We start from the raw sequence: 16396 nt of genomic DNA, 5'->3' as shown, positions 1-16396 counted from the left end.
AGATCTCAACTTCAGGTCTGGCCTCACTCAAAGGCAGCAATCTACTGGCCATCTGCAATGCTGATTTAGAGGTAAAGTAGTTTTGCAGGCGAGCCACGCAGCTTCTATTCTGGCAGCCGAGTCCAGCCCCACACTGTACCAGACCCGCACTGACTGACTGACTGACTTCACTGCCCCACGCTGGGCTTATAACATCACTAGATGACCTTCCTCTCCGGATCAACCGGGACACGTCACATAACCACATTCCCACTACTTAGGAGTTAACTGCTAAATGCAGTTAAGGCATGGATGCTAGGCTACTGTAGGTAGCCTGTTGCTACTGCGTCCAGCAAGTAGCCTCAACCCTCTCGCCGCTGACTACGTGGAAGTGCAATCATCTACCTGGTGACCTGACCTCGTGAAGGTCAGAGAGTGCTGAGGTCAGTCAGACAGTCACGGTGCTCAGCAGCAGCAGTGATCACATGAGAGCACAGCAGAAACACTTCACTTCCTGCAGCTCTCACAATGGCAACTAGCACCACAAACAAACAAACAGCATGAATAGCCCTCAATGCCACTTGACACAACAGTCTACGAAGAGCTAAGTGCTTTTCGTATATTTACATTTTATAAAAAAAAATGTAGGTTGATGCTTTTTTTTTCATTTGAATGTTGTGAATTGTTTCAGCCCATTCAGGCTCATTAAGTTGTGTATGTTATAGATCAAAAATGCAATTTGCTGTGACTACACCAACTCTGTCAGGACTTGGTTGAGCCTTTGAGCTAGTTATCATAATCCATTTCTCTGCACATACTATAGATTCATTTTAGTTCTGGACAAAAAACTTTCTTCAATGGAGATTTTCACTCAAGGTTTCTTTTAATCTGTGAGATTAAAGTCTTGCAACCACATATCCAGTATAATGGCACAATATCTTAATATCATAATATTAAGGCATCATTTCTTGAGATATTCACCATAAACAAACCACCAAGATCTTGTTAAACAAAAAGTATAGCCTCAACCTATATCTTTGGTTTCATTCGTGACGAAGGCAACTTTTGTCAAGCATTGGAGGCTACTTCCTACGTGACTAGTGTTGTCACGATACCAAAATTATGACTTCGATTCGATACCTGCCATGAATACCTCGATAGTCGATACTGAACCGATACCACGGTGAAATTCTAAAATATCTGAAAAAAAGATCAATAATGGTCTGGTTCGGTTTCACTTTAACCAGCTTGTTCCTGTCCGGTTTTTTTTTGTGCAAATTACACCAATAAAAATAATAATTATTATTCCCCAGTATAGTATGAGCATAGTCTCTTGTTTGTTAACATATTTGCCGGCCACTTTTCTTTAACATTTCCTAAAGGGAGTGGACAAGTTAGCCTACTTTAATATTTCATAAGTTTGATTGTCTGACTTTCAGAGACCATAATTTATAATTGTTATATCCAGACAATATGCTCAGTAGGACGCAAACCTCCACCAGGTGTAGAGAAATGTGAGTTTAATTTAATACACTAGTGTGCAGGTAAATTCTGGGCTCATCATAAAGTCACCGCACGTTCATTATTTTTTTGTCCATAGTTTTTTTATTGTTTGTTACAAATTATAGTGTTTAAAGTGTTAAAATTAAAAGTGTTAAAATTATAAGCAAGTTAGCCTACTACTCAGTGGGCCATCTGATGACGCCTACATGAGGTCTAGCCTGCTGAAATTAATGTTTGGACTCTATACATTCTGGCTATGGGCTCTAGAGAGTTTGTAGCCTAGCTCATATCTAAGAAATAATAAAAAAGGCAGACTACATGCCATGATAAATATTACCAGAACTGATTGAATGTTAAATAGATCGTTTGCAAGTTATGCTAAAGTTACAATTATCAGCGTGAACATGAGTCATCATCTTGCAAACACAGACAGACAAACGGCAAACCCCAATGAAAACATTACCTCTGTCAACGAGGTTTCTATGCTTACGGTCGTTATGCCTCGTCAAAATTCAATGTTGAAAAAATAGTTTTCCAACTAGCCTACAGGATACACCACACTCGTTTATTAGGCTAGTTTGTGGATACGATTGGGGCTGATCATGGTGTTTTCAATCACATTCGCTGACCTCTCGGTCTTTGAATTCGTTGTAAAGGTCGGGATGTCTGTCCGCAAGGTGCTGTGCGAAGTTGGACGTTGCCTGCATGCTTTTGTTTACATCTCTTGTGTCTGTGGGCTTGCCTTCACTGTCGACACATGCGAAATAGCTCCAGACTTCAGTTCGCCCGTCTATTTGATCAGCAAGCCGAGGACGGTCGGCAGGCGCTCCTGAACCTGTAGCCATCTCTCTCCCTCTCACTCACAGCCTGTTGCGTGCACACACTGTGGCTGCGTGTGAGAGGGGAAAGTTAGCCACGCCCACTAGCCTCTGCGTTCAAGGAGCATGACTGATAGTTGGAGCAGCTTCTTGCACAGACACGGAAAGTTATTTTTAATAAAGTATCGATACTAAAAACGTCGGAAATCGTATCGTTTTTTGCGTTAAGGCATCGTGATACCTTTCCAGTATCGGTATATCGTGCAACACTATACGTGACCTACTAAAGTGTTTTTATCACACAGAGTCTAGCGGCATGGCACCTTTGGCTTAGTGTCTTATTAGACCATGTTCACACTGAAGACAATTCCCATTTGCTTCGCTAATCCCATTGTTCAAATCCAATCTTGACAGTCCACATAGTCATTTGCAAGGGATCAGACTGGGTCTGTGTGGTAAGGCAGTGTCTTCATCGTTCTGTGGAATTTGCATTGTTTCCTATAGCAATGATTGAGACACAAACACACACACACCCTCTCTCTCGCTCTCTTTCTCTCTCTCACACACACGTACATACACGCGCGCACATACACACACACACACACACACACACACATACACACACAAGCATTTGGTCAGTATGGTGATATTCTGAACACACACACAGACACACACACGCACACACATAAGCATTCGGTCAGTATGGTGGTAGCTGGCAGTGCATAGACTGCCGTGACGCTGATGTCCTGACAACAGAGTACAGTCACAGCACACAGAACACAATTTCTTTCAACAAACAACATATTAGTCACTTCCGACACTGCAGGATGCGCATGTCCGTGTGTGTGATATATTGCTTCATGACGTTAACGTTGCTGTTACCTCCTTTAGAGTTCAATGAGGACAACGACATTAATTAGGATGGTGAAATCACGTTTACACTCAAACGTCACAAGACCAACCCCCCAGATCAACAAGGACCATCGAATAAATAAACACACATTTCACGTATGTGGTCAGACTGATAATGAATAATATACAAGCTGCAGAACATTTGGAGCTCATTTTATCCATGGTCACTTCCCCACACCAATAATCCCACTTCACCCACATGAATTGAATTGGCCTGTTGCTTTATCAGGATATGTTGTCTCCTATCGAGACAAAATGTAGCCTACAACACGACACGAATAATATCCTTTGTGTCGGTGAGAATTGCATTTGTGAGTATCAAAAGTAATGCAAATATAACACCCACTTCAATCACAAAAAACGTGAGGCTACAAATGTGTGTTTGTCAGTGGTAGGGCAGTGGCTCTAGCCTGGTCCTACCATACTAATGTAGAGAGAGTCTGGGTCTGCGGTATATTCGCAGGTTTTGTGTCAAAATGTGCAGGTCCAATCAGCGAACAGTGGGAGTAGCTGAGAACGATGACGTTGAGGTCGTGCGCTAGTTTGAGCATGTCACGTCACGACCAAACGTTAGCGATTGGTTATGGCAGATCTGAGAGGTTCTGGGCAGATCCAATAATTTTTTAACATCAACAGAGTATCGCTTGACAATGGAAAGTGGCCAGACTCTCTGCACATTACAGTATGCATGTACGAGAGTATGGTAGGACCAGGCTACAGTGGCTCTGCTGTTTGGGGCTGAACTTCAGCCCGGTTCAGCAACAGCGCCTCTGAGACTAAAGGATGACTCGGGGTTCCTTTGGCCGTTTCTGCGCCGGGGCCGAGGGAAGTGAAGCAAGCCCGAGGAGGCCGAGTTCTGCTAGCGTCAGGCAGACGGCGCGGAGGGACGGACGGAGGGGCGGGGCGGGCGGGCGGCCGCGGTGGAGCATGGCGTGGCGAAGGCGGATGCGGTCCTCGCTTCGGAGGCTCGCTGCTATAAGATGTGGTTTCAGGCGCGGAGCGCTGACTTCCTCCCCAGAACAACCCCTTTGCCTTCCAGCGCCGCTCTGATTCACAAGTCACAATTCACACTCGACAACACACAGAGAGAGAGAGAGAGAGAGAGAGAGAGATAGAGAGAGAGAGATAGATAGAGAGAGAGAAAGAGAGATAGAGAGGGAGAGAGAGAGGGAGAGAGACAGAGGGGGAGAGAGAGAGAAAGTGAGGGGGAGTGAGAAAAAATAAGGAGAGAAAAGCCTCTTTCAAAAACACCACAGAGAGCAAAACACTGGTCTGTGATGGATGCACGCAGATGTCTCTGTACCTCAAAATAATCTCTCTTTTTCTCACTCTTTACTCTCACTCTCACTACCAAACACACACACACACACACACACGCACAAACACACCGTGTCAACTGGGCAGATGCAGGCCAATCTAATCCTGGTGGCATCATCTCCTCGATGAAACGTGACACACTTTCATGCTCATCCCTCAGCTGGGATTATTTTTCCTGGATGTGCAGGTCTCGGAGGTCCAGGAACCACATTTAGACACCAGGCAACGCTCCCTCCCTCTTGCCTCTAGCACACCACGCACATACGCACACGCACACGCACACGCACACGCACACGCACACGCACACGCACACGCACACGCACACGCACACACACACACACACACACACATACACACACACACACTAGAGTCCATGTGTTCAGTCTGTAGAACATCTCTGCAAGTTCAAACAGGGAAGAGCACGGAGAGCCATAGGTCCTCTTGTGCCACACGGACCCTAAAGACCAGAAGCAGTGGTTGTCCCCCAGAAACTCCTGCCTCCTTCCCTACTCAAGCATGTGCTCGGATAGACAAACACTTGACACACACACACACACACACACACACGTGCACGCACACACGCACACACGCACACACGCACACACGCACACACACACACACACACACACACACAGGAAGAGTACCCAGCCTCCAAGGGGACCTGTGATCTGATCTAAAGGTTCTTCATGATTCACCAGGGAAGGGGAGAAGGTAAAGAGAGGAGAATAACACCACACTGCAGTCCCTGCCCATCCCCCCCCACCCCTCCAAACCCCAAAACACAAACAGACACACACAAATTGCCTCCTCATCCTCCCTAGGGGTCCTCCCCATCACTCTCTACCACACACACACACACACACACACACACACACACACACACACACACACACACACACACACACACACACACACACACACACACACACACACACACACACACACACACACACACACACACACACACACACACACACACACACACACACACACACACACACACACACACACACAGGTGCACCGTCAAGTGCTGTGCTGTGTATAGTCTGCTTAGTAACGGAAGTCAAGTCAGACCACAGGCACATGTTGCAAGCAAACGACACCCAGAACAGAGCAAGCACAAGCCCCCGAGACTTCACACATAACATCCCCATACACCTCCCCTCTCTTTCACTCTTTCTGTCTCTCTTCATCTCTTTTTTTTCTCAGTATCTCTATCGTTCATCTATAAGTACCCACCCAAACACACGCAAACACAAACGCACACTCACACGAACACAACCAGACCAGGGCAACTAATGAATCATCGTTGATTAATCTGTCAATTTTCTTGAATGACCGTATTAGCCTTGTGTTTTAAAATGGTGGAAATGTTGATTGGTGTTTCCTAAAACCCAACATGCCATCTTCAAATATCTTTTAGTTTAGTTCAAACTCCCACAATCAGGGACTGTAGTGAAATATTCAAATGTAAGTTAGCTAGAATTAGAGAATGTTTGGTTTGTTTCTTTAAAAAATAAGATAGCCTAACCAATTAATCCAATAGGCTAAATGTTATAGCTATAAACATGCACAAAAACATGCTATGTCATATTGAAAAAAAAAACAAAACACTGACAATCTTTTTTCACCAGATGCCTTGAACAGCAAGAACAAGGGGTCTCCAACTGGTAGCTCATAAGCTACCTGTTACAGTAGCTCCTCGCCTGTTTCTGAGAAGCTCTCCAAAAGGTTCAAGGAAAATCTTCATAAAACTGATAATAAAAGTCACTCAGTAAAGCTGTTACAATTCCTATCAAATCAAACTCACACGCTACAAAGAGATGGCAGTTGAAAGGAGTTGAAAGGAGCCTTAACACCACGCTTATTCCTCATTCAGTTGTTTTAGGTGGAGATCAGTATGTGAATGCATGCTACTAACAGCCTACACAATGTTGGGAGCTCTCTGCCATTCTTATTTTGTCAAAGTAGTAGCTCTTGAGGGCAAAGAAGACCCCTGAGCTGGAATGATTGGGGAGATTTCTTTGAGCACAAACCATACTTCAATTGCATGTCCTGCAGTGTGATTACTGTGCATGCCATGCGCACACTGCAAAAATAATATATTATGCAGTCTTAATGCATGCCTTCCTCAACTGATTTCTGTATTCAAGTGACACTTTCTTTACTCAGGCAACACTGAAGAGAGAGCTGTGACAAGGACGCAGTTCATGAGAGAGTGAGGGAGAGAGGGAGAGAGAGAAAGAGAGGGGGGGAGAGGGGAGAGAGAAAGAGAGAGATAGAGTGAGAGAAAGAGAGGGGGAGAGAGAGAGAGGGGGAGAGAGATGGAGGGGGGAGAGAGGGAGAGAGGGGATGTAATCGGCACATGCTCTTCTTTTCTTGTGTCAGCTGGCTGGGTCATTCAGAGGGATGGCCAGAGCTTAACCAGGAGCCTACACAGCAGAGCCGAATTCATGAATGGGCCGCATAAGTGGGTGTGAATGGCCAGTGTGTGTGTGAGTGTGTGTGTGTGTGTGTGTGTGTGTGTGTGTGTGTGCGCGCACTTGCATGTGAGAAACAGAGGGTGAGGCCAGCTGAGGGGAGTTTGTGTGACTATATTTTCGTGTGAATGTGTGAGAGAGACAGAAAGAATGTGTGCGTGTGTATGACAACGTAAGAGAGAGAGAGAGAGAATGTATGTGTGATAACAAATCCGTGCCTGCAGGAGATGATTGTAGCGTGTGTGTGTGTGTGTGTGTGTGTGTGTGTGTGTGTGTGTGAGATTGCGAGCTGTGACCACTCTCTCATACTCCTCGCCTCCATATTCATATTTGTCTGACTGTCTATCGTGTTACCAGAGCGGCCTGCACAGACAGGTCGCTCCTCTGAAGCAGGGAAAGAAAACCTAATTAATAATAGCGGCCGATGATTCATTTCCTCTCGCCACACACTGAACTCCGCGCACCTGGACTCACCTGACGTTACCTCTGCAAAAACCCAGCAGAAATAACAGCGGGAGCCCTGCCAGCGAGACTGCTCATGCTGACTGGATTGCTCATCCCTATCTATGACTAAAGCAAATGACTATATGGCTGTGGCTTCTCCCATTTATTATGACATTTATACACAGGTGGCAAATTCACAACTACCACTACCACACTAGCTGTGTGTGTGTGTGTCTGTGTGTGTGTGTGTGTGTGTGTGTGTGTGTGTGTGTGTGTGTGTGTGTGTGTGTGTGTGTGTGTGTGTGTGTGTGAGAGAGAGAGTGTTGTGTATATCTTTGGTATATAAGTCTGTGCTAATCCATTAGCATGGATGTAGGGGAATGTATATGTGCGTGCATGCTTGACTGTAGCGTGTGTGTATGGTACTCTATGTGTGTGTGTGTGTATATGGTACTGTGTGTGTAGGTACTGTGTGTGGTGTGTGTGTGTGTGCAAGTGTGTGTGTGTGTGTGTGTATGGTACTGTGTGTGCGTGTGCGTGTGTGTGTCTGTGTGGTGTGTGTTTGTGTTAAAGCAGGTATACAGCTCAGCTCTTTAAAGAGCTATTAATATGCGTAATCCCGGAGAGGTGGCTGGGAAAACTATAGGAAATCCTGAGCTGCCGCTAAGCTTCCGCTCGCCTGACCTGCCAACTGCTACAGCCTCCTGCCCTCCCCACACCACGCACAACACAGAAAAACAGAACACGGAACACAGAACATGGAACACAGAATGGCCAACTGCAGAACGCAGAACATCCCAGTGTAAAACAAGGAACAGCACAACACAGATCAACACAGCATAGCGCACTGCAGAACCACACAGAACACCACTGTGCTCCTCAGGGCCCGTCGTGTCACTGTGGAAATGCATGTCAAATGACAGAGGTCAAAGGTCACATGCCATTCATACTCGGCCCACATCCAAGACTGGACACAACACCCTATGACCCCGGTAGTACAGTAGTCGGTGCCTGATCCTGTGATTGCACATTAGTATTAGCTAATTAACAGACAAGAAACTGTTGCATGCCATGGAATCTACAGTAGTTTCTGACCCTCCATACCACACCATTGGTTGTAGCCAAAATTAAATATGTCCATGAGAGAGAGAGAGATAGAGAGATAGAGAGAGGGAGAGAAAAAGGGAGATAGAGAGAGAGAGAGGGAGAGAAAGAGAGAGTGCAGTGCTCTGATGCTCTGATGCTCTGGCATTAACAGCGTACAGTTAGGGAGATCTGGATAAAGACTCTTGAAGGTCCAATAACTTACAGAAATTATTTTGCAGATATCAGACAGAAAATCATACACATTGTGAACTTCCAACCAAGTTCAATCAAGTTCAACCAACACTCTCGGGATGAAAGTGTAAAGAAAAATCAGGAAATAGGCTATCAGATATTTCTGCAATTCTCGTTTTGTAGTGATCTCTCAACATATCTTCAGCATAGTGCATTCATACACCTTTTTCCCCCCTCAGCATTGGACTATAGGCCCATTTGTTTGTGTTCATCTAAGTTCAACAAATCAGGACAACAGTAATTTGTTGTGCTGCACAGTTTAATTGAGCATGTCCGTTTTGAGTAAGGGTCCCATGGTGAATGCGCTTTCGTCTCATCTGATAGGTCAGCCGCTCAGATTTGTACTGACATTTTCCTTGTCGCTGGAAAGACTTGGACATGGAATTTGACAATAAGCCATTTATAACTTTGTTATGCAGATTCCTTTTTTCCGTAGATAATGAAAGTGCCCTTAATGGGTGTCAGGAAATATAAATGAGATGGCCTCGCCTTTACTGGAAATGGGGGCAACCAGTGCGGAGTTAAAAGTGGTTTTACGGGTTTCAGCATTAGCTGAAAATAAGATGTACAAGACCAATTTGGGCCTATCTTCAGGCCTGTCAACTTCATCACAGTCTATAAAAGTGAGAGCAGTTCTTTTGTCACAAGGCTGTTAATTCTTGCGAGTAGATGAGACAGCCTGTTAGGACGCATACAATGGATGCTAGTGAACTGGATGTGGACAGTGAGTACTGAGCAGCAACAACTTAGGCCATTGATTAAACTGACGTTGTTTTAATATTGCTTAACACGCCATAGTTATTGTAACTATATGATTGATTGAAAAACCTTTTGGTGAGTGTGTTTATACCTCACCACTGCCACTTGATAATACCATGACAACCAGACTAACCCTCACATCCACTGCATGCAAAGCTGGACTATGACATAAGTACCAGCACACCTCAGTTGAGCTCAGTAGTATACGTTTTTCTTTCCCCTCCCCAACTTATTTCACTTTTTGTTTGTTTGTTTATGTTTGTTCAGACACATAGGATGGGGTTGTTGTGACAGTCAAATTCCCTTTGGGATGAATAAAGTATTTCTTATTCTTATTGTTAGTCTTATTTGTACACTGGCTGGCCAGGGGTGGTATAACTCATAAAGGGCATCATGTGAAGCGAGTCTAAACTGAAAACCCTACCCATACATCACTGCTCTGTAGCTGGGCTACTCTTACGTTGTGCAGGAAAGAGAGGGAGACGAGAGAGCAGGACAGGGAGGAAGAGAGAGAGAGAGAGAGAGAGAGAGAGAGAGAGAGAGAGAGAGAGAGAATGAGAAGGAGGAAGGGAGGGAGAGAGTGAGCAAGGACCTCTATCAGCAGCAAGAGGAACAGGCCTGTTTCGTAAGAGGTTTAGAAGCCCGTGGTGGTAGTTCCTCTAAATGCGAGAGTTTCCTCACAGCTCATTGATGCGTAGAGTAGCACTGAAACTAGGGGTGTGAATTTCCAGAGACCTCGATATTACAATGACATTGACGCCGAGCAATATTGGCATTTTTAAAATTGAAGAGATTCTGGGAATACTATTACTCAATGTTACATTAGGCTGTAGGCTATTTCACACATACTTAACTTTTCTACATTGAAACATTGAACAACTGAATCTGGTTTAAAAATGTGAATTAGGGAAGATTATTATCTACCACATAGGGGTATAAGAAAAATCCTGCTCATGAATGTTTATGTTTTATTATTATTATTCAAAATAATAATAATAATAATTATTATTATTATAATAATGATAATGCAGTAACAGTAAAGAATTGTTGTTTACTGTCTGTGAACTTTTTGTAACTGAATAGAGTTTCTCTCACATATCTAACTGAAACCCTTCACTCTATGCCTAGCTTGACACCTGTAGATTTGCCATAAACACTATCTGGAGTGAACATGAGGAGTGCGAGTGAGTGTGACTGTGTGAGTGAGTGTGACTTTGTGTGTGTGTGTGTGTGTGTGTGTGTGCGCACATACGAGCGCACACTTGTGTACACCTGTGTGTTCCACCTGCATCTGGTGTGAGCATGTAAATAGCTCTGTTTGTGTAAAGGAGACACTGTCAGAGTCAGTGAACAATAGATCTGACTATGCTTTGGAGGTGACCTATAACTTAAGCCTTGCATTAAAATGAGAAAAAAATATTTGGGACGATGGGCCTGTACCTTGGTATTTCCCGATTTACATACTATTTCTTATTTCTTGTAAACAAGAATGTCATCTAACAGCCAAACAACACAGGAACATCAGAAACAACACTTGAGTCGCTTTTGCACAATCATAAACCCACTAACAACCCCACAACTGAAAAATGCTAGTTTCCTGTTTAAGTTTCATAAAATGGCATAAATATTACTCACTCTCGGTCTGAGAAAGCTTGTCATCTTTGAATTACCACGTTAAACACATCATCATTTTCAATACCTTATTTAGCACTCATCAGTCAGCAAAATTACATTGTTGTCTGAGTCGTTTGTGCCCAATGATTACATGTTGTCTGTTGCCAGTTTGTTTTTCTGCTGCTGCCGTAACAATGTAATTTCCTCTCGTGGGATTAATAAAGTTTATCTGATCTTATCTCGACATTAACGGACAACAACGGTAAAGCGATCTGACTTTAGCTTGTACAGACTACAGGCATCCAGGCCTCCAGTGACAATGCTGCTCTAATTGCTGAATGATGGCAGAAGAACAAAAACAGCGGATGCAAATGGAGGCCGAACAAATTAACCGGCATCCAGGCGCACATGGTGGACAAACAGTTCATAAATTGGTTCACAGTCGAGTGGCTGTACGGTTGCTGCCAGCATCCTGTCAAAACCCCATTCAGATGCGCACATTCAAAACTTGTGGTTGACTTGGCAGGACTGACGCAAAAAAAATAATTTGCCTAGAAAACAGTGAACCTAGAAAATGTTGTCCGTCTTCTTTTCTTTTTAAAGAGGGAAAAATAATGTCCATCCCTGTGTTCACAACACGCCCATTCTGAGGAATCCATGCATGACATACAAAACATCCTGTCAGCCAGCTCTTCTGCTGTGCTTCCAGTGAATCGTTGCCAGTGGTTTGTGTAAATAACAAACTAACGTTCCCTGTGTTCGCTGCTCTACACACTGTGATGCTCAATACAAGGGGCAAAAATAAAACAAATAAAATCTAACCACTCTGGCAAAAAAAGGGCGAGGGGCGACACAGTCAAATCAGCCTTGCGTCCGTGGTACAACCACGGCATTTGTTCGGTGTGTGGCGGACAGAATCTTTAAGCAGGGGGGGAAAGGCCTGGTGGCAGGGCTCAGAACACCTGTGGTTAATCCCCCCTGTCCTGACCCTTACTGTGAGCCGCCTGCTGTCACTTATCTCCACAGTCCACTCAGGTGAAAACTCACAGAGTAAGGCAGTGCACTCAGGTGAGAACTCACAGAGTAAGGCAGTGCACTCAGGAAAGAAATCATAGCTAATACCAGTAGGCACCAAATGGCACCAAAATAGGCACTAACAATAGCCACCCTGCAGATGTGAAGTCTTCAAAAAATAAAAAATAAAAACAGGCATTTGCATTTTTTTTAACAACTAGGCTAAACTAACAAAATACGGTTTGTGTAAAGATGAGCAGTGTGGGACATGCCCCAACAACAACAAACAACAGTGAATAATGTGCTAAGTCAGACAGAGGACAGAACAATTTGCAACTGCAAAATGTGGGGCTCTGACAAGATCTCTTTTGTAGCCTATGCATGTCCATTTTCCGAAACAAGAAACCATGGCAATACAAAACTCCATGCTGATATCACATGGTTTCTTGATCTTCACTTTAGCAGTACAAACTCCATTTGGTCCAGCATCAACTGTAGACCAACATTTCCTAAGATGTATTTTATATTTTCCCTGAACCATATGATGCTTGAAAAGAAATCCACCAGGTTTGCCAAGCAGTAACAATAACACCAGAACTAACATTTCGGCACACCTCAGTGTCAACTTCAAAGACAGTTCAGGTTTTAAGAATTTACAAAATAGGAAATCAATCAACTTAAACTTCAACCTGAACTCCAATGCTTCTGTCAGTCCTACACCCTCAAGCTTTCAAAGTGGCAGCATCACAGATGTCACCGCATAATGCCTCAAATACCACAGGTACTACCCATTTGACATTTGTCTTTGTATAACTGTAGCTGTGCACCTGGGTTGATGCAATTCATTTGCTTGAGAACTAATAGCTACTTCAGTGGCCAACTAGAGGGCCATTAACAGTGATGCTTCACCAAAATGAAGCGCAAGAGACACGGTGGGTAGGAAGCCAGTCGAGGAGGCACTAGGGAAACCCACTAGAATTGTACTGTAAATTAATCACCTCTATTATAGTCCTTTAATGCGAGCTGTTGTTTAATGTACTGGGCTGAGAGCGGGTTTGTTTGTAAGCTCTGAGGAACCATTGATAAAACGGGATAAATAATCCTTTGTGTTACAGCGAGAACAGTTCTTAGCGCAGCCCTGGTTTTTACACCACTGGAGTGGAAGTGTTTTACAAGACTTATGGAGGTTTGCGTAAACTAACATTAGAATGATTATCATTAAATTGTGTGAGACAAAATTACCCCGAGTCATTCTTACACTGGCCAAAACGATTGGGAAATGTTTTCGTTGTAGCAGGAGACACTGAGACGGTCTATAATCCCAGCTATCGATAGCTACAAATTCTGACAAGTTATGTAGCCATGATACATTCTAATTGTAGGCCTATTGCGCTTTTTGAAGTTTAAAGTTTACACTGCACTGTACACAGCGACGGATATAGCATACTGTTGAATCGTAATAAATTGTTAATCTAACCACGTAACGTTATTGTCAACACTTCCTGCAATACCAACAGCATGTAGTTTACAGCTCTGCTTGAGTATGCTTCGAGTATGCAATTCAAGTGAACCATCAAGCCAGTTTGGTGGCAATAGCTAGCCAAATATCAGCAGCGGGAGTTGTCAGGAATTGGTTTGACACATCGGTCATTCGAGTTTACGGTATTAATTAGAAATCCACTGGCCATTATTAGTTTCAGAATATAACACAACTTCCTGCCACGAGTATGTCGCAAGTTTCGTTGAAAACTGAGAGTCCAATCTAGCCCGCATTTCACGTAAGTGTGATTCATTCACACAACTGTTTGTTAGTCGCGGCAGCTTGATCAAAGTAGAATATCGATAGCTGCGATATTTCAATTACATGATGTAACGTTAACCTGTTAGAGTAGTAACACCAGAGTTTAAAGCTTCTGCAATAAAATGACAAACTGCCAAATAATTAGGCAGCAGCTTCTGATAGCTAGCTTGGTTAGCAATCTCGTGTGTTGTGATTCGTACTATGGCTAGTAAGTTAGCAAGGTTGTATGAGGGCTTGCTAGCATTATAAGGAACAGCGGCATGCTCGTTCAGATGTCTGTTTGTCTGAGTGGTCATTTTAAAAGTGTCATCATCGAAAAAAGATAGTAGTACAAATGTAATTACATGATTAGTAATGCTGTAACAAAGGCTGTGTTTATTGGGAACGGAGTTATATCATACGCATTTAGTAACGTTAACGTTATTAGCTAGCACAGTTCACATCGCTTCTCCAGTGTTAAGCAAGTAGTGACTGGGTCTCTCTCCCTGTGTGTATGTGAGTGCGTGTGTGTTGATCGCACCGCGCCCCTCTTTTTCGAATGTCGATCACTTTTAATGCCCCTCTCTAACCTCAGACTTTGAACACAATCAAGCAGCTCGTCGGACTTACAGATCTTTCCCCGTAGACTTTGTAAAATCCGAATTTTCGTGTCGTCTTCTTCCGCCATGGTTCAAGTTCTGTCTATATCTGTACAGTACATTCAACACTTAACTATCACATCCGTTTATGAATGCAACCTGACGTCCAGCCCACCGTGGCGTCACTACGAACTCGATTGGTTGAAGCCGAGAGCCACACTCTGACATCAGACGAAGGATTTGTGTGAATCGGCTCTCGGCTCACTAGCCCAAGAAACGGAAGTCCGGTGCACGGCTGGCCTAAAAGAAGATTGCTACACATCTTTGTAGCCTAATTATCATGTCGCAATAAATATGATGCAGTTTAAAGCGGTTCTGAAAATGATATGTCGTCTCTCGTGTATATCATGGGGAGTCCTAGATGCTGGCAAGTAGCCTGAAGGAAATAATGTTATTCCTGAATACATAGATGGACCTTGATAAGGGCTAGGCATGTGGGAAAATAACCATCAAGTTGATCAATGGTCTACATTTTTTTTGTGGGCCTATTTTACTTTTTTTTTTTTTTTGTATTTTACTTTGTTTTGAGGGATAGTTTTCTGAGTGTGTTTCAAAACTATTGCTTGCATGGGCATCATAGTTTTGCACGAGTAGGCCATCGCCATGTTAGATGGAGTTTCTCTAAAGTGGTCTTAAATGTGTCTTTTCTTTTGTATTTTGCATTTTACAGCCATGATATCCCCTGGGATACTGGCATTCTGTTCAGTGGTGGAAGTGTGTGTGTGTGTGTGTGTGTGTGTGTGTGTGTGTGTGTGTGTGTGTGTGTGTGTGTGAGTTTAGGCTAAGTAATTCATACTGAATGCATGCTCTCAACCTTAAATCTCAATCTCATACACAGGACACACTATTAAGTCCCTCCCTTAACAAGTGCAGAAAAAGGCATGCTTCATGGTAGTCAATTCACTGATGCAAGTGAACAGTGCAGATACACCTCAATTGCTCATTAAACACAGAATGATCAACTTGGTCTTAAAGATACATTCTAATTTTATAATATGTATTTAATCTAGTGGTTGCATTATGCACTTTGTATGTAGTCTTGCTATGTAGGCTACCATGCAATGTTGTGTTTCTATCTATCTATCTATCTGTCTATCTGTCTATCTGTCTGTCTGTCTGTTACAGGTCAGGTCATGCAATTTTGACCAGCAACTCTCTCTGTGCCTATGCTGACTATCTCAACATGCAGACTAGACATCAGGACTGGACCCCAGATGTTGGTGGTAGGATATTGCCTGAGTGGGAAAGGAATGATGGGGTGGTCGGGTGGACAGAGGAGTGTTCCTGAGCTGGGGACGCAAAAGTACAGGGAGGCTCATGTAAAGAATTTAACTGATGGGAGATTGTCTTAGATATGGAATAGTAGGGGTGGGCTGGGAGGTAGCTGGGAGGGGGGAACATCTGGCGATGCCGTCACGTGGGACGTGCTGTCTGTGAATGCTGCATTGTGCAGGAGGCCGGTGGAGGAAAAGGAATGAGATTCTCAGATGGACCGACCCCTGAGGGCGCAGAAAGACTCTAAGTGTGTGTGAGTGAATGAACGAGAGAGCAATAGAGAGATACAGAGAGAAAGAGAGAGAGAGAGAGAGAGGGAGTATTGAAATGAAATAAACAGACAGTGTGCGTGCTGGAACTTCCGACTGCACAAGTCAGCAATCTTAAACCAGGGCAGAGTCGTCTGGAAGAGTGCAGGGAGAAGAGCCTTTGTATTTAGTTTATCTGTTTTCTCTGTATTAAGAGTCAGGAGCTCCCAGCTGTAAAAATAATCTGTGGTCACCT

The 16396-nt window shown here is 43.8% G+C and overlaps 1 protein-coding gene across 3 annotated transcripts in view; it reads right to left on the bottom strand.

Moving 5' to 3' along the window:
• rasa2 (RAS p21 protein activator 2) overlaps positions 1-14866 on the bottom strand; it is a 59548-nt gene extending 44682 nt beyond the window's left edge. For all 3 annotated transcript variants that reach the window (XM_062551872.1, XM_062551873.1, XM_062551874.1), the window contains exon 1: positions 14589-14866. In XM_062551872.1, the coding sequence (XP_062407856.1) occupies positions 14589-14646 (58 nt within the window). In that variant the 5' untranslated portion in view covers positions 14647-14866. The remainder of the gene's footprint in view (positions 1-14588) is intronic.
• Between the last annotated feature and the right edge of the window lie 1530 nt (positions 14867-16396).

The sequence above is a fragment of the Sardina pilchardus genome, chromosome 13, assembly GCF_963854185.1.
Source record: "Sardina pilchardus chromosome 13, fSarPil1.1, whole genome shotgun sequence".
Lineage (NCBI taxonomy): Eukaryota > Metazoa > Chordata > Actinopteri > Clupeiformes > Clupeidae > Sardina > Sardina pilchardus.
The sequence above is the reverse complement of the archived record's forward strand: the minus strand, read 5'-3'. Positions and strand labels throughout refer to the sequence as shown.